General features: G+C 41.2%; 1 protein-coding gene across 1 annotated transcript in view; it reads left to right on the top strand.

The window, feature by feature from the left end:
* FBN2 (fibrillin 2) overlaps positions 1 to 24,563 on the top strand; it is a 255,390-nt gene extending 230,827 nt beyond the window's left edge. The window contains exons 55-64 of the mRNA XM_077768864.1: positions 5,702 to 5,827; positions 7,118 to 7,324; positions 8,326 to 8,451; positions 10,393 to 10,515; positions 12,110 to 12,226; positions 12,842 to 12,970; positions 14,585 to 14,704; positions 19,295 to 19,526; positions 20,634 to 20,805; positions 22,642 to 24,563. Of these exons, the coding sequence (XP_077624990.1) occupies positions 5,702 to 5,827; positions 7,118 to 7,324; positions 8,326 to 8,451; positions 10,393 to 10,515; positions 12,110 to 12,226; positions 12,842 to 12,970; positions 14,585 to 14,704; positions 19,295 to 19,526; positions 20,634 to 20,805; positions 22,642 to 23,016 (1,727 nt within the window). The 3' untranslated portion in view covers positions 23,017 to 24,563. The remainder of the gene's footprint in view (positions 1 to 5,701; positions 5,828 to 7,117; positions 7,325 to 8,325; positions 8,452 to 10,392; positions 10,516 to 12,109; positions 12,227 to 12,841; positions 12,971 to 14,584; positions 14,705 to 19,294; positions 19,527 to 20,633; positions 20,806 to 22,641) is intronic.
* The last annotated feature ends 2,322 nt before the right edge of the window (positions 24,564 to 26,885 follow it).

Raw genomic sequence — 26,885 nt, 5'->3', positions numbered from 1 at the left:
AACACAAGCAAAAATGTGAATATGGAAGTGATTAACAGCAAAATGGTACAGATGGAAGACCAAAAAATCCAACATGGCATAAATGGAGTCCCCCTGCGAGAAAAAAGAAAAATGAAAAAATGTGAGCATATTTAAGTATTTGTGGAATTAAATTCTTGCAGAAAATATTTAACCCTGTATATGGGAACACACTGCCCCAGGAAAAACTACTAAGAATAGTCATTTATTCAGTTACACTTTATCAAACACCTGCTGTGTGCATGGTTCTTGGGATACCTTGTTCACCTAGGACACGGTGTCCCCCACCCCCACCCCCTGTCCCCACTCTGCTCTTAAGTCATGTATGTTCTGCTCAGGGAGAAACTGACAACAAAGAAACAATCAATCAGCATGCTAATTTTGTATAGTGGTACATCTTTTTAAGAAAGTAAGATTTAGTGGTTGAATGGGAGCTACTTTAGAAGACACATTGAAGGAAGGCTTCTCTGATAAAGTGACGTCTGAGCTGGGGCCTAGAAATGAAAAGGAAATAGCAATAAGCACAGATGCCTAAGGCTGGAACGAAGGCCAGTGTGCCCGGAGCGTGTGCCAGGGGAGTAGCGTGAAGTGGGGTCCACAGCAGGCTCAGGCAGGGCAGGCCACGGTGACGACGCTGGTTTCGCCCTGCACGCGCTGTGGCAGAGCGATTCAGAGTGCAGCCCCACAGGTGCACAGTGAATGTGAGAGACCTAGATTCGTGTCTCCTAGCTCTGTGATTTGGGGCAAGTTGGCTTCACTTTGTGCCTCAAATTCATCCTCTAAACACAAATAGGAGTAATGAGAGCACTTATAGGACTCTTGGGGAGATCGAATTAGTTAATTCATATAAAACCCTGAGAACAGTGCTTGACGTATGGTAAAATTTTGCTTATGTTATTGTTACTGCCTGATGTACATTTTTAAAAAGATCTCTGGTTTCCTACTGGATCATGCATTGTAAGGGGTTAGGAGCAGAGGCAGGGTTCACAGAGGTGACTGTTTTCATCATCTAAATGAGAGCTGAAGGAAGCTAAGGGCCAGAGCAAAGTAAACATGTGGTGTAAGGGATTAGATTTTTAATACACTTTGGACATAATCAACAGAACTTGCTGATGGACTGAGTGGTTATGGAAGAAGGAAGAGAGGTAAAGAAGACTAGTCCCAGCAGTTTACTTGAATAGTTGACTGAATGCCCATTAACTGATAAGGAAAAGACTGGAAGCAGCAGGTGTGGTTGGAAACACAGAAGAAGAAAAACTGTTTTGACCAAGTTAACTGTCAGAAATGTGTAAGCCTTCCAAGCGATAACAGTAGGTACACAGACCTGATAATGAGCCATGTCTTCAAACTGCTGGCAAATAGGCAGTCACTTAAAAATCACTAGATCAGATAAGAACACCAAGAAAAAGAATGTGAAGAGGGGAAGCAGCAGCAACTGAGCTCTGAACACTCCAGAATCTAGTGTGGTTGAAAATATTTAGAAGACAGAAATGAGTGGCCAGCAAGATAGGAAGTTCTCCAGGTCAGCATAGGATTCGTGGCAATTAAAAGTTGGCTTATTTAAGCACTTAGAGAGAGTGGTCACTCATGTATAATACTGCTCGGATGTAGTGCAGGATATAGAAGGGGAAGCAGTAATTCTATTTGGTGCCTTCTTCATCAGGAATCATCAGGTAGATTAAAATGAAAACCACAGCGAGTTAACCACCTCACACCTGTTAGGACGGTCATAAAAAAGACAAGAGATAACAAGCGTTGACAAGGACGTGGCGAAAAGGGAACCCTGGTGTGCTGTGAACTTATGTACTGTTGGTGGGAACATAAACTACTAAGGCCACTATGTATGGATTTTGGAAGTTCCTCAAAAAGTTCAATACATGCTACCATATAATCCAGCAGTCCCACTTACGCATATAAAACCAAAGGAAACAAAAACATGATCTCAAAAACATACCTAAACTCCAGTGTTCATCGTGGCATTATTGGCAATAGCCAAGGTATGGAAACATCTTAAGCGTTTGTCAGTGGACGAATGGATTAAGAAAATGTACACACGTCCTGTCCTCTGTGATAACATAAGGATGAACCCAAAGGGCATTATGCAAAGTGAAATAAGCCAGGCAGAGAAAGACAGATACTGCACAGTATTATTTAGAAGTGGAATCTAAAAAAAAAAAAAAATTAAATAGAACTCACAGAAATAGATGAGAAAAATGTTTGCCAGGGGCTTGAAGTATGGAAAATCAGGAGAGGTTGGTAGAAAGGCTACAAACTTATAAGATGAACAAGGTCTGAGGATCTAATGTGTACCATGGTGATTCAGAGTTGACAGCACTGTACTGTGTAATTGAAATTTACTAAGAGATTAACTTAAATATTCTCACACAGGAAAAGGGTAAATATGTGAGGTAATGGGTGTGTTAATTCACTTGACAGAGGAATCCTTTTACATTATACCTCAATAAACTGGAAATAAAATAGAATAGAATAGGAGCCAGAGCTCCGAGGAGGGAAAAGAGAAATAAATTTGTCCTGAAGGGGACCACAAATGAGGTAGTAGGTGGAGGTATAACACGTTATTAAAAGAGATTGTTTTTTAAGATGGAAGTTCGTAGAACACGTGTGTTAAGAGAATAACTCACTGAAAAAAGAGAACTGTGAACTCCTAGAAGGCAGTCAGAGTTCAAGTGCAAGGACCAGCCTTGGAGAAAAACCAGGGAATCTTGAAGCTGTTGAAAAAGGACAGGAGTTTGAAAGTGAGGGCCAGATAGGTGGTTCATAGCGGAGAGATGGAAGAGTTCTTGTCGCGCTGCGCAGTAGTCATTTTAGAAAATGGGAGCATGGACATAATACGAAATACAGTAAGATTGTCAAGCCGTGTTACTTCCCATTTGAGGTTTGAATCATGAGTTGAAGTGAGACCGTCCTGGTTGTGTGTTTGCCTCTAGCCTGTGGGTCTGCACTGCATTAGGCGCCTAGCAGACAGGGCTAAGTGCACTAGGAGTAGCAGACAGGGGAAAAGGTGACGTAATTGGCAGGCCTGATGCCATCGAGAAATTTTCAAAGGATAAAGCGTGGAATGCTAGCGATCAAAATTTCAGAGGTGGTGCAGCATCACTCACCAAGATACTCCCTAGTGAAGTTACAGATTTCAGCGATGGAAAAAGGGAAAGAAACAAGTGAATTCTGTTGGGTTTCAGGCAACCAAGCAGAAAAAGAAAGTACCTACAAGGTAGAAAAAGAAATCAAGCTACTTTTTTCTCACACGCCAATGGTAGTAGAACAAATTAATATGAAATTTTGAGCTCTCTCTAGCCATCTTTTAAGCATAAAAGCTCTTTTTTATGCATCATCAGACATGGAGGAATTCAGTCTATCCAGCAAGAGCCCTTCTTAAAAAAATTCAAAAATAAAATAATTCAGACAACTAAAAAACAAATAAAAATAAAGGTGAATGACCTCAGGAATAGGATTAGATCAAGCGGGCAGACCTTGAACCTTCAGATTCTAGAAATAACAGACACTGTGTAGTACACAATATACCAAAAAAAGTACATTTTTTTAAACCTATAACTTAGCTCAATATTTTTGTAAATAGTCTTAAAATTTGCATAGTTTTGTAATTATGTAATTAATGATTGTTTTTTCCCAAAAGGGGAAGAAAAAGTTCACCAAGACTCAGCATAGTGATTTTAGGACACTGAGAGCAAAGTTGAAAACCCTTAAAACTTCCAAAGAGAAAACCCTGACTTCCTGCAAATGAACAGTAACACAGGGTAAAAGAAAACAATGAAGCAGTATTTTCCAAACATTCCAAGCAAAAATAATTCTGAACTAAAACCGTATACCCAATCTAGTAAGAAAATAAACAAAAAACAAGACATTGTTAGAAATGTTCTAAAGTATTTACCACCCATAATGAGATGGCTCTCTGAAATGACTGTGAAATGACCACCAAACTAGACACTGCATCATTTTGTTTTAGTTAATCCAGAAGGAAGTTGTAGTATACGTGAAGCAGAGGTAGGCCAGGGATATAGGAAAGTTTGTTATTTGGTTTAAATAGATCCTGGTGGCATGTTTAAAAAAAAAAAAAAGGAATGATGTAACAAACCAAACTTTCTAGATCACATGAGCATGGCAGGTGGCACCAGGAGAGAGTGGAAAGAATTCATGCCAGAAACTCCTGAAACAAGTGCTTCTTGATGCCTGTGCAAAACTGTTCATGCAAGTATGTGCTGAAGTTGTGTCATGGCTACCAGTGCAAGGAGAGAGAGATTATTACTTCTGGACGTGAGGTGGGAACAAGAGGAGGGCATAGAAAACTAGACTATTTTAAGAAATATTGAGAGAAGAGAGCAAGAGCAGAGTAGATGTAAAACAAAATAAAATATGTAAGAATCCAAACACGTCAACAGTCATGATAGTTCTAAATAAACTGCCAGTTAAAAGACAAATGTACTTTTAAAAATTCTTTTTAAACCCAGTCTGATGCTTTCATAAGAAAGGTGCCAAATCAAAATGTGAAGTAGGCGGAAAATGAAGGGATGGAACAAAATATTGAGGGCAAGTGCTAATGAAATTAAAGCACAGGCAGAGTAAATATCAACAAATTTAGGGCAGCTGGGTGGCTCAGTCACTTGGGCTTCTGACTTTGGCTCAGGTCATGATCTCACTGTCAGTGAGTACGAGCCCCACATCGGGCTCTGTGCTGGGCGCTCAGAGCTTGGAGCCTGCTTCGGATTTTGTGTCTCCCTCTCTCTCTCTCTCTCTCTCTCTCTCTCTGCCCCTCCCCCACTCGTGTTCTGTCTCTGTCACTCTCAAAAATGAATGTTAAAAAAAAATTTAAATATCAACAAATTAAAGATTCAAAATATAATTTGCAACAACGTGGTTAGAAGTAGAGTGTATTATGTTAAGTGAAATTAGAGAAAGACAAATATCATATGACACTCATGGAATTTAAGATACAAAACAGACAAACATAAGGGAAAGAAAAAAAGAATATAAAAACAGGAAGGGGGCAAAACAAGAGACTCTCAAATACAGAGAATAAATGAGAGTTACTGGAGGGGTTGTCGGGGGTGTGAACTAGATGGGCCAAGGGCATTGAGGAGGACACTTGTTGGGATCTATTTTGCCCTAACAGATCTGTCACCAACCAAAAGAGCAGGACTCCCTAAATTTCTTCTCCCAGTAACAGTCCACACACACCACTCTGCTCCTGTGATCTGACTCAAAGCCAGTGTGGGAGGCTGCCCTTCATCCCTGCCTGTGTGGCTTTTAGCCTCCTCTCTCCCCTCCCCTAACACCCCCACCCCCCACCTCTCAGCCCCCAGCCTCGCTCCCATATCCCGTAAACTGGCATCCTCTTCCCCAAAATTGTCCCTCACCTTGTATGGTGTGTCAGTGCAGGGTTATGCCATGTGGAGGCCAGTTTCCCATCAAGCAACCATACCTTCCCTGCAAGTAGGGGAGGGGAAAAGAAAAACGCTTTAAGGAAGAACCCACCTGGAAGGATGGAGTTAAAAATAAATCCAGATTCACATATGACTAGTTTTTACCCCATCATATTAGTACTTTGGTGAGGACTTTTTAAGTAAGATGTAACCCACTCAAGGATCATTTGTAAATCGGTCATTTTACAGTCTGCTCCTTATTCACCCTATTTGTTTTCCCAAAGATGAAAATGAATGCAGGACCAAGCCAGGAATTTGTGAAAATGGGCGCTGTGTTAACACTATCGGCAGCTACAGATGTGAGTGTAGTGAAGGATTTCAGTCAAGTTCCTCAGGCACTGAATGCCTTGGTAAGTGGACATCTGGTTGTATTGTACTTGGTAAATAAAACATCCTTTTTATGACGTAATCACAGAAGGGCTCACCATCTTGTCTGCTAAAAACAACTCCAATCTGAGTAATCCACTATACCTCTTCCTAAAGGGACACCTCTATTAAAATGATGTATTTCTGCCCATGTGCTGTATGCACATCTATGTGTAATGTAAATAGTCTTTCCAAAATTAAGACTAATTAAGCTCTATGGAAAATGTGACTTTAGTAAAACTTACATCAGGAGATGATTTAACTCCTTAAGAAAATATTTGCTATGTGAGGTAAGCTTTGCTGTATTAATAATATTATAGTAAGTGCCACATTTTAAACATGCAGTGAAGATTAATTTTTATTTTATGGTACAGAAAAATGTTTTATAAAATATTTTCTTGTGGAAAATATAAAGCTTAGACATTATATTGTATTTGCATGCTAAAATGCCCACAATATAAGCCATTTCAGTTAATTATGAGGTGTAAATGTATGGAGTAGGAAAATTTAAGGAAAACAGAGAAATAAGACTACCCATCCCTGATAGAAAAACAGCATGGATCAGATTCTCCAAATGATGTCACTGCATTAAATCCTAGGAAACTGTTAGTCAAGAAAATAAATTTTGTTTTCTGTTGCTTTCAATCTGGACCCTTACAAACCACCAATCTTTCTGGAAATAAAAGAGATAACCTACATAGTCTAATGTACTTTTCTGTTTATAGGATGGTTCATAAAACGGTATTAAAGATTTATTTGCTTATTTACATCATAGAAATTGCTTTATTTATATTAAAAAAAAACCATTTAGCCCAAATGTTTGAACACTCTTTTAGATGCAGGAAATATGAGACTGGATTGAATATGTACCAACATCATAACATCATCTGGAATTTGCTTTCAGAAACAAATCCTGATACTCATTTGCTTATTTATAGGGAAATGATTTCATTTCATTTTCCTTTTATTCGCATTCTGCTGGATGATAGCTTACTATCAATTAGCTGCTGATGGACTGAAAAAAAAATAAATCTATTTCTTAAGTATAGTATCACTTTTTGTCAGATTTAATAAACTATAGTAAAAGAACTCATTCTCCAACACCTCTGTATTCATGACACTGTCAGGCAGTGTGGCTGTTTATATGGAAGAGTACTTACCTTTGAAAGAATTCCTGCCGGGAAGGAAAACATTGATTGTCCTGTTTTACTTGAAGACGAAAAAGAAGCGTCCATGCCATGTGACTGATGCTTATTAACTCATTGTTATTTCAGACAATCGACAGGGTCTCTGCTTTGCAGAGGTGTTGCAGACCATGTGTCAGATGGCGTCCAGCAGCCGCAACCTCGTCACAAAGTCTGAATGCTGCTGTGACGGGGGGCGAGGCTGGGGTCACCAGTGTGAGCTTTGCCCACTTCCGGGAACTGCCCAGTACAAAAAGATATGTCCTCATGGCCCAGGATATACCACGGATGGAAGAGGTAAGGAGATGAGGAAACTGACGCACGTTATCAATACCATGAGCGTTAATTGAGGTAAATTGGAAGGAAAAGTGAAAAACTGATACAATAGCTAGAATACTTATATGTGTCTGTATATGCTTTTTACTAATGATTTAGAGACTTGAAAAGATGCAGTCTTCGTCTTTAAGAGGTAGAGTTTATTAGGAAAACGGAAAACTTAGGTAACAGTAAGTAATTTTCTTGAGATCACAGCCTTTCTAAGGGATGCACCCAGCAACAGAACCCTCTGTCTAACCCCCACAACCTTGCTTGTAACCCTCCAAACTATACTGGCATCATTTAAATAAGTGTTGCTTATTTGAGTGTGCACAGGACCTCAGTCTATTTGCAGTGTATTTACAAACCAGCAAGTCTCTTAATTGGTTAGTGGTTTCCAATTTTTTTTTCCCGTCCCTGAGTCCATTCCTCTTTTAAGCAGTTTACATTTAAAAGCTCTAATTTCAGAGATAATTCTAGCCTCTGGCACATTAGTCCTCTGTTTCCATTTTTCTGTACAACCACCTGATAGACTGGTGTCCTGGAAAATCCCATTTTCTTCTGTTACTACACAGATTCTTGGTCCTGGGCCCGATTTACTTTGCTAATGAAACCCTTTCTTCAGAGCTGAATCCAAATGTGAATGTGAGGTCCGGGCATGGGAAATCACCACAAATTCCAGAGTACTGGAGACTCAGAGAGGTAGCTTTCTACATCCCGCCAAAATAATTCACACTTAGATTGCAAAATGGGTACACGTAAGCAGGGGTTTCAAATCTACCCTCCACGTATGTATCTCTTCAGAGTATTTTTCTTTCCCTTCCATGTTGCCAGCCACCGGCGTGAGCAGCACTGTGGGTGTTGGTGTTGCCAGTTATCTCGCGTCACGCCCTTCATCTCTCTTAGTTCTCTCTCCAGTTTTATACCCGCCGTATATAGGACCTTGTACATTTGTTTTCATTTTGGGTTATTTTCTCCCAAAGATATCGATGAATGCAAGGTTATGCCAAACCTCTGCAGCAACGGTCAGTGCATCAATACCATGGGCTCGTTCAGATGCTTCTGCAAGGTGGGCTACACCACAGACCTCAGCGGCACCTCGTGTGTAGGTAAGGCGCACCATCTCCCTCTGGGAGTGGCCAGCTCCCGTTTCCTGCAGGTCATTCCTCTCAGTGCAGTGTGTTTGTCAGGGAGCGATGGACTTTACCTTGTATCAAATCATGCCATTCCTTTAGGAATGTGGTTCCAGGTATCACAGTCATTGCCTGTGCATGTCCAACAGCACAGGACACAGAACTGTTCTGTTCATCAGGAAGTGTTCAATCGGAGAAGCATAAAAATTATTTTAAAAATATTTCAACATTTTATATTTTAATTTAAAATGCAGAAGTACACATTTGTCAATGTCTTTTTTTCTTTTTAATGTTTATTTTTGAGAGAGAGACAGAGCGTGAGGTGGGGAGGGGCACAGCGAGGGAGGCACAGAATCTGAAACAGGCTCTAGGCTCTGAGCTGTCAGCACAGAGCCTGATGTGGGGCTTGAACTCGGGAATGTTCTGGGATCATGTCCTGCACTTAACCAGCTGAGCCACCTAGGTGCCTCATCAATGTCTTGATAAAAGAAAATGACTTCTGACCGTGGACGTGTGTGTTAGCATATATAGAGAGAATGCATTTTGCTCCTCATTGCTGTTTTTGGCATAAAATATACCAATTAAGCATCATGTATAATTTCCAGTTACAAAGCAGTCTGAGGGCAGAATTCTTCTACATTTTTACAGCCTCTTTTTCTAATTTAACTTATTAATGTCTCACACACAGAATTCTATAACAATTGAGGGCAGGGGTTGGGAGGCTTGCCTTTATCGAGTCTTTCCAAAGCATTCAACTTAGTTTTCAACAATGACCAAAAAAAATAAATAAAGTCTTTTGTCCTCCATATTTAGTCCACTTGCAGCTTTACTTCTATTAAAGTACCTGTTTTAATAACAACCTGGCAAGAAAGGGTTAAGAAGATCATATTGACTCGGTATGTTTTAGGAAGAAATGGAGATTGTTTGCTGTCTGTCAGTGTTAGCAGAAAAGAGGCAGCATATTCACAGGGGGACAAATTAAGGAGGGCGGTTTTGAATGAAGCTGTGAGCGAAGTGTGTAGAAACTGAGAGGCACAGTGCTGTGTGCTGGGGCTGGGCCACCCCTGGGCAAAAAGGGGAGAGGGAGACTTTTTTTTTTTTTCCCAAATGTTTTATTTTTTTTATTTTTTANGCGAGATCATGACCTGAGCTGAAGTTGGACACTTAACTGCCTGAGCCACCCAAGCGCCCCGAGAGGGAGATGTTTTTGCACCCTGGAAGGAGAAAATGGTGCACGGAGGGCCACTTTGAAAGGAGCGGTTACCTCTGACTGTGCTGACAGCTCAGAGCCTGGAGCCTGTTTCAGATTCTGTGTCTCCTTCTCTACCCCTTCCCCACTCATGCTTGTTCTCTCTCTCTCTCTCTCAAAAGTAAAAAACTTTTTAAAGAAGAAAGAAATTCTTACATTTTAGGGTATGATCCTTGAGCTATAAACCAAAATATTAAATCTAAAGATCATAGTGGAGCAGCACCTGGGTGACTCAGTCGGTTGAGCATCTGACTTCGGCTCAGGCTGTGATCTCATGGTTGGTGTGTTGGAGCTCCATGTTGGGCTTTGTGCTGACGCACAGAGCCTGCTTGGGATCCTGTCTCCCTCTCTGCATCTCCCCCGCTCTCTCTCTCACTCTCTCTCTAAAAAATAAATATTTAAAAAAAATTTTAAAAACAATGTAGTGGATTTTTTTGAACCCAGACAGTTGTCCAGATATTACATTTATCTACGAATCATAGATTGACCTACAAAGTAAACCAGTATGTTACTTTCGAGGACACTGTGTTGTGCATCATTTCTCTCTTGCTGCTTTTCCATTTAAGTTGAAGCAGAAAAGGAAAAGATGAAGTAGAAATATGGAGGGAGGAAGGAGACCAGTTGTTCCTTGAGACTAAGAATTTAATCTTCACATCCCTCTTCCTTAGATCTTGATGAATGTTCCCAATCCCCAAAACCATGCAACTTCATCTGCAAGAACGCGGAGGGAAGCTACCAGTGCTCCTGTCCCCGGGGGTACGTCCTGCAGGAGGATGCAAAGACCTGCAAAGGTGAGTGAGGCCTCGGGCTTTTCTGACCCGCATCTCTCTTCTTTCAGATCCACATTTAGCTAGTCCGGGATTACTCCTGTGTCTCCTTCACGAAAGCACATCTTCCTAGTGACCACTTTATTATTCACAGAAAACTCTACTAAAGAACACATGACGGGAGCCAGAGAGCCTTAAAACCCAAACTGCAGAGGTTTGCTTCTTCTAGCAAACCACATAATTCAAAATAAAATGAAATGATATAAAACAAAAAAATGGTGAGCAAAGAGATTGAAACAAATAACTAAAATCAAATTTCTTTCATTATTTATAGAAAATTTTATTTCTCTAAACTATTCTTATACATTTACTGAAGAAGACTGAAAATGAATGGCTGAATTTAAAATTTTTTGCTTAGGTAGTATTGAAAGTAATTATCAAACTAAATTAGACAATTACTGTAGCTCCAATGCTATATTCATGCATTCAGTTTTATCACAAACCTCACCAGTATAAAATCAGTGGACTGAGGGAATTCCTGTCTAATTAAAATTTTGAAATACACGTTATTCTTAAGAAGATGAAGTTTTATGTCCAAGGAATACCCAAAAAAAGTACTAATAATAATAGCAAGCAGTACTATTCTCTTTGACCTATTTATTGAGCCATCAGGAGTCAATTTAATTTTGCATTGTTAGGAGTATAACTAGTGAGTGTGCGTTTTAAGCTTTAATGAATTAGTGTTGTCTACATCTTATATTGCATTGCATATTTATTTAAATATATTAAGTTCTAATCTAACCAAAATCACATTTGGAGTTTTCTGTTCAAATATAAATTCCATTTATGATCAGAATTACAGATGCTGTATTTTTTTACTTCTGGTATTTTTGATGGTGTTTTCATTTGGACCCTGAGAACCTGATACAGTGTGTGTTTTCAGATCTTCATCAATTTCCAGATGGTTTTATTTTTATTTAACCCCTCTTTAGGGGTAATAGGAGTAAGTGGCCAGCCACATACTGAACTCAGCTTTAAATTCAAGGATTATACCCTTTGGATATTTCCTTTGTGAATAGTTCATGTAAACCACTGTGACTCTTCCATTCAGGTTTTGTTTTTTTTTTTTTTAATTTTAACATTTTTATATATTATTGAGAGGGACAGACAGAGCTTGAGCAGGGGAGGGGCAGAGAGAAGGGGAAACACAGAATCTGAAGGAGGCTCCAGGCTCTGAGCTGTCAGCACAGAGCCCATCACGGGGCTCGAACTTACAAACTGTGAGATCATGACCTGAGCCGAAGTCCCACGCTCAACTGACAGAGCCACCCAGGCGCCACCCCTACCTCCCCGCCCCCGGTTCAGTTTCTTATTCTAGGAAAACTTTGTGCTCTGTATCACCGTAGCCATCCTATCAGAGTAGCCCATAATATTTACACTGCTCATGTGTGTGAAAGGAAACTGGCTACCATATGCACATGGAAGCCTGTAAAGCTTTCCCCACAACTCTTGACAAAATACTCCCAGTGGAACGTGTACCCATTCTGTGGTTTCATGGGAAAGGATGCACAGCCAGGTGACTCTGCTCTGATTTTCACTGGCTTCTCTTTCATTTCAGACCTTGATGAATGTCAGACCAAACAGCACAACTGCCAGTTCCTCTGTGTCAACACTCTGGGAGGTTTTACCTGTAAATGCCCACCTGGTTTCACACAGCACCACACTGCTTGTATTGGTAAGACAACACTGCAAATGGGAAGTCTCGCAAACTCTTGGTAGATGCATAAAAATCGTACTTAAAGTGGGAGAATAACGAATGGCTCACTACTCATATTTAGAACCAGTGTGTCATAATTAGTGGTCTAGAAAAGCGGTGAATAATAGAGGTGTTTTTGCACAAGAATAATATCCAAAGGAAAAAATATTTATGGTCCAGGCACATGCACAGTAGGGTGTATTCCAAACACTGCCTTTATGTTGCATTCTAAATATAGCCATATGTGTTCAGACAAGATAGGAATAAAGGTTCACTGTAATTTAGAACACGCTAGTGAACATGGTGGGTTATTATTTTATGTTAGAAGACATACACGTTAAGAGACCTTCAGTCTGCATTATCAAAAATCATGTCCTCGATCAACCCAAGATGTGCTATAATTTCACATGTCTTAAAATATTCCTTTTCTTGCCACTTTTGCCTCTAACATGACAATGACTCTGGGCATACATTTCCCTAAAGTTTTCACATCTTGAAACTTAGGCTTTCGTACCTCACTTTTCACTTTGTGTAGTGAAATCTCAGTCAGGTAATGACCGGGAAGCTTGACACTCCTCTTTCCTGCCTTGGTAGACAACAATGAATGTGGCTCTCAGCCTTCACTCTGTGGAGCAAAGGGAATCTGTCAAAACACGCCTGGAAGTTTCAGCTGCGAATGCCAAAGAGGGTTCTCTCTTGATGCCACCGGACTGAACTGTGAAGGTCAGTTTATTTGCTCAAAAATCCTTGATCTAACAGAGCAAACTATTTTTCACTTCCAGGCCACTAAATGAGAAATGAGATCATCTCAAAAGAAAGAAAGTACTTAAAAAAATAGAACTCTGGAACTGATTTCTGTTCTTGTATTTTCGTATATCATTTTAGGAGCAGAGGAAAACTTTAATGTGGTAGAACAGAAATTCTGAGAGTATGCACTGGCTTTTAAAGTAACTGGTGTTACTTTACCTAATTACTGATCTAAAAAAAAGGGGGAATCCTATAGCTAATATGGTTTTTACAGTAGTATACAAATAAATCAGAAAAAAACACTGGGCTTTGTTCCCTGATAACGGCCTGTGTGAAAGTTAAGTCTAAGGAAAGAACCAATTATGAAAGGGAATTGCAGAAATACACGAAAAGCAATGGGGAAAATGATAGCTATTTCCATTTCCTTTGTTCTGAAACTCCTGATCCACTCTCTTCCCGACAATGAACAATTTCTGTAACTCCATCCCCACAATAGGTATTTCTTGTGAAGTCCAAGGAAGTGTTTAGCTGGGAATAAAATAAGAATTTGCCTGTACCCAACCAAATATTATACTGTTCTCTAACATTTTCATTGCAAGTGTTAATTTATAAGAATTGGTATCTTTTACAAAATACCATGCCAAAAAATTATGAGACTATATACATCCCTTATATTTTTTATAAATTTAAGGCAACTTATGTCTTTATTGATATTAGTCACCCTTTATTATTCTTAGGAATTTATGATTTTGGATTTAAGAAATATATTGAGTTTTTAATGTACTCTTTATAAGAAGTGTAGGACATTTATACATCTAATTTGCAGCCAAGAAAAATCCACTTCTAAAAATTTCCATTTTAACATTTTATAGTTGAAATCATTGAAATTTTTAAAGTATTCTGAATGTACGGCTGTTTGCCACATGTGGGTTCAGCTTGTGACCATCCACATGAGATACCATTTATTATTTATTAATATAAATTTGTTGTACACACATCAGACATGTCAATTTTATTTTACTCTTTATGGGTAGATTTCAAAGCCTCAGGTGTCATTCCAAAAGAGAATGCATGTATGAACAAAGAAATTACCCCAGATGTGTTAGAATACCATGTCGTATCTAAAAATAACATTCGGATACCTAAATTTTAAATATAATTAATTTTGAATGGTATCGCTGTAGTGCTGTATCTTCCTCAAAATGAGGAATAAAATGTCCAAATTATATTTGAATCTACTGGAATAGGTAATGCAAATATGTTTAGATAACCTACCAAATAAATCACACCATATGCAACTCATCCATCCAAAATATACAACATTTGTGGCTGCTCTGGCTGATTTGCTGAAATTAAGATGTTATTGAAAGCACTGACAGGAGATGGTGTGGCGGACAGCATCAGAATAAGGTGGGCTCTTAGAACCATTCTTTTTATCACCCCTAATAACCATGTGACTTGGAAGAGCTCAAAGCCTCTGTGTGTCTTGTTAGTTTCCCTGATAATCGTTAACCCAGGTTGTATGTGGAGTGCATTTCAGAACAGTAGAGGAAAGTCTGCAGGAATCTCATGCTGGGATTTTTGTTGCAGACGTGGATGAATGTGACGGAAACCACAGGTGCCAGCATGGCTGCCAGAACATCTTGGGAGGCTACAGATGCGGCTGCCCTCAAGGGTATATTCAGCACTACCAGTGGAACCAGTGTGTCGGTGAGCTCCGCTTGTGATGTACCTTCTGCCTTTCTTACCTTAAACTATCTTTGCATAAGATGAACTAAAAAAAGGTTGAGGTTTCAGTGGAGCCTTTGAATCCTAGAACTTTGTTTATTTTTGAGAAAGAGAGAGAGACAGCGAGAGCGCACGTGTGAATCCCAGGCAGGCTCCATGCTGTCTGCGCTGAGGCAGAGATGAGGCTGGATCCCAAGAACCTTGAAATCATGATTTTGGCTCAAGAGTCAGATGTCTAACTTACTGAGCCAACCCAGGTGGCCCTAGAATCCTAGAACTTTAAAACCAGTCCTTTGCCCTGATATGTAGAAATCTATACACTAGTCTCTGTGCTAAGGTAGGTTTGAAAATATCTGGAATAAAAATGTTGTTTTAAGGGCTGAAAAGGTAACTCAACTAGAGCTTTTATAATTGGAATTTCCTACTAAATGTAATTTTAACTTTCTAAAGGTGGTGTCAAGAATCATCATCTTCATGTGCTAAGGTCTGGGGCTTTTCCTCATTAATGTCTCATCTTTAGGTTTGGGGTTGAGGAATTACCCATCAATCTCCCTCCTATAAATCGAAAAGAATTCAGATCAGCTTATTAAGAGCCATATGTGTGTGCTCTTCAGTTACACAGATTTAATGAAGAAGGTTAAGTATTTGAAGGTAGAAAAAGTTTCCAGTTAGAGCTAATTCTGTTGAAAACTCCAGATAAAAACGTTTATAAAATAAAATCTGTAGGCCCTTTGCTCTGTTCCTTGCACTGATAATAGTCAATAGAAAGTCTCCTTTTAAGGACAGATTCATCAAAGAGAACATTATTCTGTACTTGAGCAGCCGGCTGATGTACGTAGCATACGCCTGATTTCCTGGCCCCACGTGAGTGCACTTCATAGACACGCCATCCAACACACTGTGACAGTAGATGTCAGCATAGCTGAGCCCAAGGGGAACCGAGCCCCACAGAGAAACAGCAGGGTGCCTTCCTGTCCCTCTGTAGTGATTTCAGTTACCCTGCGTGTTCTCCACATACTTCACGCTGAGCATCCACTAAACAAATTAATCTGATTTTATCCTCTGTGGCCTTCTCAAAAGAAATTCCTCATGACGGTTTAGTGACTTGAGCAGAGAAAATCCAGATAAATTTCAAAGGAGGGAAGCCAGCTCTGCCAAAATTACAAAGAGGCTGTGGTCTTGTGCCAGGCCAAAGACAGAGGCTTTGTCACCCCACGAACAGACACTTGTGCGGGAAAATGCAGAAACCGTTAATGATTAAGAAGTTAAGGGCAGAGTCTTCAAGGATTATCAAAATGATTTCATAAATATACTACTTTTTCTGTACACACACAAAAATGTTGCCAATGTCCTTTCGCCCTGATTTTTAAACAGTGGCAAAGTATAGGCATAATAAATATCCTACGGAATACAGGGAACAGTACTTTTACTTTAAAACAGTATAAAACGAGTATATTGCTTTGTTTATAAAATATGAGACCCTCCACTTTATTTAGTAAATAACACGGATTTCTCAGTTAATTCTGTGGATACTACGACCAAAGGATGATCTTTTAATGTTTCATTAAAGATGAAATATTATTAAAAGTACTTATTTTTATAGTGATCATAAGTATAAACAGGACCGTGTATGGAATATCATCCCTACTTCCAAGTTTTTCGTCTCCTGGAGCTTCTGCCTGTGACTATCTAGTGTAAAAATATGTTTTTCACTCCATTGGTCTAACTTTAGAATCAAGGCTGTATAGAATAGCCTTTTTAAAAATTTATTGATTTTGAGAAAGAGAGAGGGAGAGAGACAAGTTGGGGAGGGGCAGAGAGAATCCCACGCAGGCTCCACATGGAGTCCCACGAGGGGGCTCAATCTCAAGACCATGAGATCACGACCAGAGCTGAAATCAAGAGTCACATGATTAACTGAGCCCCCAGGTGCCCCATGTATGGTACATCCTAATTCCCCTTTGTGGAATTCTCCAGGTGGGCACTTCAGCAAGGCAGTCACCCCAGAAAAGCCCACACGGTGTAACAGCAGGGATTTGGAAGTTTCTAGATTCTTATGTTCAAGGTTGAGGAATCCAGCTGATCTCTACTGTAATTGCTGACTTCCTTGCTTTGCACACACATAATTCCAGTTGGAATTTTAACTCAGATATATGGCAGGGATAGAATTAAATCATCAGGAACTAATAAAAGCAACAACTTGTCGGAAGAAGAAGAATTATGACAAAATGCAAACTCAAAGGCCACAAATTATTTTTATCTATTACCTGTGTGTGTGTATCATTAGTCATTCGTATGATTATAGGGGGGTGGATACAGAATGCACTATTTCAGACCCATTTATCTGGATTCTCTTAGTAAATTGTCAAAAACTGTTAACAGTCAGTGCATCAGATAATTTTAATAATATTAAATTGTAAGGATACAATGTTAATACTGTTGCCACTTAAGCAAAATGACAGTTTTCTGTTAATACTGAAAAAGGTTTTAAGAAGGCACCAGCCATTTGCCAGAGAACATTTATAACATTCTGGCACATAGACTGCACAGATACAGGTAGGTAACATGCTCAAATCTTTGCAACCATTATCAGTTATTCAAAATCGAAAGTAAGTAAATATTAATTAACACTTGGATATGGAAAAAAATAGTGAAGTGTGAGACAAAGTATGTATCAAACGTCAATATATTTTAAAAGTGAGATTAGTTATTAAGAATTGATTTAAATACTTTCTCCCCATGAAATGAAAACATAGAGCTCATACATATTCAGTAATCATAGTAGGTTGCAGATCCAGCATTCTCTGTTTGCTGGTCAATTCTGAACCTATAATCCTGACACAAAAGTTGCCGAATTCATTCACATCTACCCTTTTGGTAACCTGTGTGCCTTACTTAATGGCCTTAAATTTCCTGTCTGCAAGGCCTCGGCACCTCCGCCTGCACCCCTCATAATCTGGCTGAGCTGCTGCAGACAGGCGCACATCCACTTGCAGATGAACCGCTACCCCATGTGGGCTGAAACGTAGACTTGTCACATAAAGTAAACAGACACACTGCACTCCAGTGGGGACACGAGAATCTGAAAGAATTCCATGGAGCAGATGTGACTTGCGCCCAGGGGGAAATATGGATTATAATAAAGCCCAGAGGAGTCAAGCCACATGGTATATATCAACCAGGCAGTGAAGAGCAAAATGGTAATCTCCAAAGTTAAAAGCACAATCAGGCTTTGATTTTGTAAAAATAAGAGCAACAGCAAGTAGAACCTGTAATTACCCTGCAGTCAGAAACGTACAGTGTAAGGTTATTAAACTAGCAAAACGTACGTCAGCATATTCTGAATGCAGTGCTCTCTCCTAAAGTGCAGTCTGCATGGGATGGGCTCTCGCAGATAAAGGCATACTCGATGTCCAGTTCAGTAAATCCAGTTAAATAGTTTCTTTTAATTACTTTGTAACTCAAGAGTATTTGAATTTTTATATATATTTGAATTTTATATATATTTGAATTTAGAATTGCTGGGAGAACAGAAACACGTACAGATACAGATTTGTTTAATTGAGCTGTAATTCACATATCATAAAAGTCATCTTTTCAAAATGTGTACAGTTCAGGGGACTCTGGCTCAGTCGGTTAAGTGTATGACTTCAGCCTTCAGCTCGGGTCATAATCTCATGGTTCTTGGGTTCACGCCCTATGTCCGGCTCTGTGCCGACAGCTCAGAGCCTGGAGCCTGTTTCAGATTCTGTGTCTCCCTCTCTCTCGGTCCCTCCCCTGCTCACAGTTGGTCTCTCTCTCTAAAACCAATAAACATTAAAAAAAAATTGAGAACACAATGTGTACACTTGAGTGGTATTCAGTATATTCTGAGGAGTGCACAACCATCACCTCCAGCACAGAGAGAAACTCCACACCCACGAGGAGTCATTTTCCACTTCTCCCATCCCTGTGGCCCCTAAAATGTAGTGATGTACTTGGTATCTCCATGGATCTCAGAGACAGGCGTTTGAAGTAACCTCAGGTCGGGGCACCTGGGTGGCTCAGTCAGTTAGGTGTCTGACTTCAGCTCAGGTCATGATCTCACGGTTTGTGGGTTCGAGCCCCGCGTTGGACTCTGTGCTGACAGCTCGGAGTCTGGAACCTGCTTTAAATTCTGTGTCTCCCTCTCTCTCTGACTCTCCCCTGCTCACGCTGTCTCTCTCTCTCTCAGGAATGAATAAAACATTTAAAAAAAACTGAAGTAACTTTAGGTTCAGAGAATAGAAGTTATTCAGTAGACAGACTGCAAACATCCTTACCCAAAGGCTGCATCCTATTCAGAAATATAGCACCAACAGAAAATACAAGGGGAGTGCAAGGGGCTTTTTTTTTTTCAAGTGAGGGGGATTTGTCAGGGTTGTTTTTTTTTTCTTCCGTTTTATAAGCTTTGCCAATCAGCCGTCAGAGTGAACATTTTTTAAATACAGTTCTAGAGATACGTCCATGTGAAACTGCCATTCCCGTGAGAGCCGGGCTGCCCTTCCCCTCCTGCCCGCTTCCCCACGTAAAAGGTTCTTACTCTCTTCCTAGACGAGAACGAATGCTCCAATCCCAACGCGTGCGGCTCCGCTTCCTGCTACAACACGCTGGGGGGTTACAAGTGCGTCTGCCCCTCAGGCTTCTCCTTCGACCAGTTCTCCAGCGCCTGCCATGACGTCAACGAGTGCTCGTCCTCCAAGAACCCCTGCAACTACGGCTGCTCCAACACAGAAGGGGGCTACCTCTGTGGCTGCCCGCCCGGCTACTACCGAGTGGGACAGGGGTAAGGCCACCCACCCCCCTCGCACAGGAACACAGGTGTGGTCCCAGCACTGCAGGGAAAGCAAACGGTGACACAGCCCAGGAGGCGAAAGCGCTGGTCCCGGGACGTGGGGTGTGGGAAGGAGGACCACCAGGCAGACACATGGGTGGGGTGCGGTAGGATCACCTCGGCTGTGAACCTGAGACCCGCTGTCACACAGGTGTCCCTTTCCAGCCCCGCAGAATGGCCTGAACTGATTCACTCACATCCCTCAAAGCCGGAGACAAGCAGACCTTTAAAGACCCTGCTCCCATGTTGTCACTGACACCAGGGTTATGAGGTGTAAGTGGGGATGGCTTCACCCCAGATTTTTCTATGAATTTTGCCAAGTGCTCCCCTGGTGGTCCCTAAGGAAGGCATCTATCTCTCTCTCTGCTCATCTGGCTGTACACTGCAGAGAGAGGGTGTGCCCGGTCAGTGTGGCACCAGGCCACAAGGCTGGGTTCCCGCCAGCTTAAGGACACCTTCCCAAGTGGGCCGTCTCCCGCACACTGGAGTCGCTGGCCGCCTGCCTCCTTCCTTCAAGGCAGCTGGCCCTCACAGTACAGGAGATGGGAATTTACAAGTCAGTCAAGGTCACCTTCCCCCGAAGGAACAGGGAGTGAGTCAGGCACTGAGGGGTGCAGACTTGCCTGACCACCCCTGGTACCTAATAATGCTTAAAACCCAATGTCTTGGTCCAGACAAGGGTCATTTACAGCCAACTCAGTGACTCTCACTCACCATAACAGGAGCTCAGAAATCCCAGCTGTTAAAGCACAGAGCTTTCCTGAGAGCATCAAACACAGGCTTCTAAAGCAACAGAAATTCTCTAAGCATTCTCTTTTGAAATTCATACTTTCCTTTTTTTTTTTTTTTAATTCTTCTCAGAAGTATGTTGCTTAAAATGAGGGAGCACCTCCTGTATTACGTATTGAAAGAAAGAGTTACCAAGAAAAATAGGTGCTCATGTTTATGAGCTTAGAGTTTACTCTGTTACTTTCCTGTTTCTGAAAAGTCTGCTCTACCACTGGAAAACTGTGGTCACACATTGTGAAGTCTCATAATGCCTTTCCTCACTGCACACAGCCACTGTGTCTCAGGCATGGGATTTAACAAAGGGCAGTACCTGTCCCTGGATGCGGAGGTGGACGAGGAAAATGCTCTGTCCCCGGAAGCATGCTATGAGTGCAAAATCAACGGCTACTCTAAGAAAGACGGCAGACAGAAGAGAAGTGTTCGTGACCCGGAGCCCACAGCTGTGAGTAAACCGCACTTGGTTCTGTCACAGGATTTTAGCCTTACACCTGCGCACATACACTGCAGTAAATTTTAGCCTAACTTCCAGCCTCCATGGAAACTTTCTTGAAAGTTGGTAACTGAATTAACAGACAGAGTATGGCAGAGACATGTTAAAATTAGAGGCAGTATTAACTGAAAACACAAGGACTATGGGGGGAGGAATTTAAGAGTCGCAGTTTCAGACCCTACGTTTTTCTTTCTGATTTGGGCCAGAGGGGAAAAAAAACGGTCTGTCTAGGAACTAGCTATTTTAAAATGATTCAAAAAACAAATTATTTTGAATTTGTCTATTTGTGCTTTATACAAATGAAGTACACCAGGCTGCTTTTAATTTTCAGTAGAAGATAAGCCAATTCGGTCCCATATCCTGTGACATTTGTAAGAATAAGGGTTCCTCCCATAAAAATTTTTATCTCCAAGTAAAGTGTATTTGTAAGGAACTGAAAATCTGAATTGCCTGCCATTGCTACCAGTGGATTTAACCGAGTAGTTAAAACAGAAGTCCAAGCATGTGTGGTGTGAAATGTTCCCTGACCCTCCCCACTTATTACCTGTGTTTCATGGGACATGTTCACTTAACCTTTACCTCAATTTCTTCACCTGTAAAATGGAGATTAAAATACTTAACCTTGAAGGCTGACAGGAAGATTGTGTTGACCCTGTGAAGTGCCCAGAACAGTGCCTGACATGTTGGTAAACGTCACCAGGTAATACCTGGTATCCAAAGATGATGATTTGCCCAAAGATTAGGGCTAGGACCACCCTCTTCAGTTAACATTACTGCAGAATACTCCCACCAAAAAAAAAAAAAAAAAAAAACCTAGGCAACAAGTAACTGGCTATGTGAGTTAGATGACTTGCTTCAGTTTTCTGGGCCTCAGAAACTTTACCTGTAAGACTAGATTTCTCTAGCCAAAAGATCTTTGGTTCTATTATATAATAATAAACAGTCCAGTGTTACATTTACCATAAGTTGAGTGAGGTACCTAACCAGTGTTTAAATATGACAAGTGAGATACTCATTGTGTGCCCCTAACTAAAAATCCAGAAATTTTGCTTATTACAACTTCTCACCTTAGTACCGGGGACAGGATTCTGTCTGATTACTGTTGGGCACTTCTGCACCACCAGAGCCAAGTTCTTACTTAAAGGCATCAACTCAGAGCTTTAGATTTTTGCCGGTCTTACTACATTAGCACTCTAAAACCTCCCTTCCCTTTGTCCAAGTGAGACTTGGTTTACCTGGGCCTGGCCCCACTGGATTTTTACCAAAGCAGATTCAGACCCAAGCCCAGTACACTGCAGGTCTCTCTGTCTGCACTAAACATTGTAAATGCCCAGTAAACACACCCTACTCACGGTTGTGGGGGCCTCACAAATCACACCAGGCCTTCAGAATGAAGATTGCTCTGACGATAGTCCCTGCTATTGGCCAGTAGCTACACTTCTGACCTAGACTCCAGAAAAAAAAAATCATTTTAGTATTAATCAGCATGTTACTGCAAAAACTCATCAAGGAATGTTTTTAAATGTGAATGCTCTCTGTATGCTCAGCCCTGTCACTCAATCTGGACAAGGTGACTGAGAGACTGTAAGATTTACAGGCCAAGCTCTGTGGGACTGACCTTTCCCCTCAGCTGACAGCAAGTCCCAGCAGCCTCCTTCACAGGCACTCGGGGCGCAGGGCCTACGCAGGGTGGCCGCTGTGGCTGCAGCCCTAGCGACAGCTCCCTTCCCAGTCCCTCTGCTTGCGCCTCAGAATCTCTTCCCACATCCCTTCCTGCTCTTTCTCCAGATTGAACCCATCAGCCTGGAGAGCGTCGACATGGACAGCCCCGTGAAAATGAAGTTCAACCTCTCGGGCCTTGGCTCTAAGGAGCACATCCTAGAACTCATGCCCGCCATCGAGCCCCTCAACAACCACATCCGCTATGTCATCTCCCAAGGGAACGACGAGGGCATCTTCCGCATCCACCAAAGGAACGGGCTCAGCTACTTGCACACGGCCAAGAGGAAGCTCGTGCCCGGCACGTACACACTGGAAATCAGCAGCGTCCCTCTCTACAAGAAGAAGGAGCTGAAGAAACTGGAAGACCACAATGAGGACGACTACCTCGTAGGGGAGCTCGGGGAGGCTCTCAGAATGAGGCTGCAGATTCAGCTCTATTAACCCCTTACAGACTTGGTTCCAGGCTCAAATCCCTGCACAGCCAGCCTGCAGAAGCCTCTGAGAGATCAAGGACCCATTTTAAAGAGGGGGGGAGAAAAAGACAACTTGTGTTGCTTTCCTCCCTGGCTCAGACTGCAGAACGTTGACCCTCACAGGGAGGGATGATTGAGACTCTGGTATGGCCAAAGATTTGAGTACAAAGGCAACCGTGGTTACTGTATTTTTATATAACTTCACTTTAAAATATATTAAAAAAAAACCTAAAACTAAATGTTCAAGAGATCAGCATATGGCACTAAATGCACAAAAATAATGTGAGCTTTTTTTTTTTTCCTGTTAGCAGTCTGTAACACTTTGGGTATTTTGCTATAGTTGCTAAGTAAAAAAAAAAAATATAGATGTTTATTTATTTTTAATGCAGTAATATATGGAGAAATGAACAAACTATGTAAACAAAAAAAAAGGGAAACTCACTTGTTTTTCTTTAGATTTATAAATTTGAGCTATGTCTTTTAGAGGTGCTTTTTAAAAATCCAGTAGATTCAAGAGATGTTTCCTTTGGGTTTTCTGCCAGTCGTCCAACTGGTACACATCCGATTGTCTTAAAGAAAGCCTCACAGAGCTGTATGGGCCGTGTAATCAGTACTCGTAAAGGACGGAAATGCCGGTAGATCCCGGATAAGGGCGATCAGAGCCAGAGCAGCTCAGCGGGACGGTATTTCACATCAGCAGACACACCAGGCAACGGAAGATGAGGCGCAACCACTGTAGCAAAATACCTTGACTGCTTGTGAGACCAGTAGCGTTGCAGGGCCAGACCGTACTGTATCTCCTCCTCCTAGAACCTCAAGGAAGCCCACGTGCTCCCCACGCCACCTCATTTTACCCAGGGTGCGCCGCGCATGCGCGGCGCCACAGGCAGCTCCGGAACTGCCAGTCCTTCGCGGAGGGACCCGTGGCGTTCCCTAGTGTTCGGTGCTGTCATAGATTAACGGTGCATTTATTATGTTCAAGCTGTTTCAGGACTGCCATATGTGCAAACAAATCATGCAGTACAGCCAAGGAATATATGTTGTTTTGTTTTAAATCCATTTTTTTTAGAATTTTCATTAATACTGTAGTTATACACCATATGCCTCGTTTTATCATAGCTTATTGTGTATGAAAGATGTTTGTACAATGAATTGATGTTTAGTTTGCTTTAGTCATTTTAAAAAGATCCTGTACCGGGACACGCCAACTAAAAGGACGTCCCTGCGTACTTCTCAACCCAAGAACCTGTCCCTGGACCGGTGACCAAACCTCATATGTGAAATGGCCAGAAGCACATGCAGGCTCCGGGTTGTTCCTCTCACACCTGTGCTGACCAAAGATTCATAACCAGTTATATCCAGTTTGGGGTTTTGTTCTGTTTTTTTTTAATACCTAAAGAAATAAAAAGAAAAAAGAAACAGTGTACATTTGTAATCAAGTGTTTGTGAGGAAAAACTTATGGTTTTGGTTTTGTTTGTTTTTGTAGGTCTTTGTATCAAATATGACACTTTTCTTGCAATAAAGCTTATTTTGGGGTAGTTTGCTGGCTGAGAGTTTTATGGGACTACAATCTCTGTGTGCGTGTGTGTGTGTGTGTGTGTGTGCGTGCTCGGGGCTGAGGCTTTGCTTATAGGGACCTGTATGAAAGTGTCAGGAGAGGAGAGCCGGGCACAACTACAGGAAGATAAGAGAATGCTGTCCAATCTGTGACACAAAGTATGCAGGAGTTTGAGTGACAATTACAACATAAATTCGTATTCACAGAGAAGGCCAAAATTAAGGCAGTAGGTCCCTTCCGCATAGATTCTAAGACTCCTAGGAGCCCTCCATCTTTCTAGACACCTGAGAGTCCATGTCATCCCCACATAGGCTCTGAGGGGCCACTGCATTCAAGCACCTGTGAGGAAGTGCAAACATTCTCTGAGTCTGACTTCTTTAAGGTTTTTCCTGAACTTCAGTTTTTAAGCACAAATACAGAGTGAGCATACCTAGGCCAAATAGCATCCTCATCCGAAAGAACCCAAAGCTTCCCATCTCTTACAGCGGCACAGACTTTGCTCAGTGGGTAAGTGGCTAGACGCGAGAAGTTACTATCGAGCCACTATGTTTTGTGACACACTGCTGAAGTAAGCACAGAAAGGTCTTAGAAGTCCATTCACTGCAGAGTTGGAGAATTTGTACACCCAGATTTCTCGCCTCAGCATAGGAAAGCAAGGATATGTTATGACTGACCTTACTGCTGCTCTCTGCCAACCGGAAGTCAGCTGCGTGGAGTAAGCACAGGTATGCTGTTTCATCTGGCATTTGGTACTGGTACCGCGGAGCACACCTAATGGGAAACCACCTGTAACCAAATTTGACTCTGAACCACCTGCAATGGCACTCTTAAGTTTTCCTTTAACCTGCTCCTAAAGGAGTTTGAAAATCCATACTATCAGGGGCTTGACACCAAAGGGATCAAAGACCATGCAGGGCTTTCCACAGAAGAATGTACTAGAAAGAAATGACTACCTCAAGATGCTCCTAGGAAGAACCTTCTCAGACACCTCTGGGTGCCTTATGACAATTCTCTTAGCTCTGAGCCCTGGCACAGGCATGATTAATTTGTGTCTCTAGTAACTAACTGCTAATGATACATTCTGTACCATTTTGTCATTCCCATTAACTGTCCCCTCAGAAAGTACTTGGCCTAAGGCACAGAAAAGTTTGTACAAGAGTAAGTAAGCCCAGATATATATATACAAATACACAGATATGTACAGTTATTAGTTATATAATAAGCAGTAATTTGATCTTAAGGTGAAAAGAATTCTCTTTGCATTAGCACTTCGACTTGGACTTTTTAAAAATTAAGTTCTTTTCAATTTTTGATTTTGCTGCTTACTTGTGGTAGATACAAGTTGGTCACGTTTGCACAAGAACAATGAAAATAATTCAGGGAATTTAAATTGACACACCTACCATTTTTCACAATCTAGGAATGTCAAATAGGATCATTCGTTATGGTCTGTCCCTTCTAAATAACCAAGGTTTTATTTTGCATTCGCTGCTTTCTTGGTTCACGAAACCAATGCTTGGGGTGGAGGGTGGAAAATACAACCAAAATGACAGAGCAACAAGCTATTTGAGTCCTACAAAGCTTTATGTTCCTATCCCTGATGCCTCAAGGAAAATGGGTAATTCCTATGTTAAAATGAACCAGGAGGAATTGCTGACATTTTGCCACATATGACTTACAGAATGGCAATTTCATATGGTTCGATTGAGTACCAAAAATATTCATGCTCAAGAATGAATTGGCAATTTGAAAATTTTCCCTTCTCCCTGAAAGACCATTCATTCCATTCACTCCTTTCCATGCCTCTTGTGGCTCATTTGTACTCCTAATTTACAATAGTCCAGGAGAGAATATACATAAGTTATTCAAACAGCCACTTTCTTTCATGCTCCAAAGACTTTGGACAGAGTCTAAATCACACATCTTTGGGACCTTAAGGGGATTACTGGAAGCTGTCTAAAGACAGTGACAAATCCACTGGGAAAGACTGAAACACGGCACCATGTTTAAGAAAAAAAAAATAATAAAGGAAAGCTTTAGGTTTCTGGAGAGAAAGGGCAAAGACAGAGACTCATTAACACCCCACAGGAAGTGAGCGGGACAGCCCTGTTTGCAATCTCAGCCAGCGTGCCTTTGATATCTGGCTTCTGGTTATTCTTTTTTTTAAAACATGATTGCTCTCTCAAATAAATACAAAGCCACAGTTTTCTTGCTTAGTAAGAAGTACATGTTCAACCCAAATTCTCTTTGAAAATCGCTTCAGCAATTCACAACAGTG

This window comes from Crocuta crocuta, unplaced genomic scaffold (genome assembly GCF_008692635.1).
Source record: "Crocuta crocuta isolate KB4526 unplaced genomic scaffold, BGI_CrCroc_1.0 scaffold64, whole genome shotgun sequence".
Lineage (NCBI taxonomy): Eukaryota > Metazoa > Chordata > Mammalia > Carnivora > Hyaenidae > Crocuta > Crocuta crocuta.
This window is presented reverse-complemented; position numbering and strand designations above follow the sequence as displayed.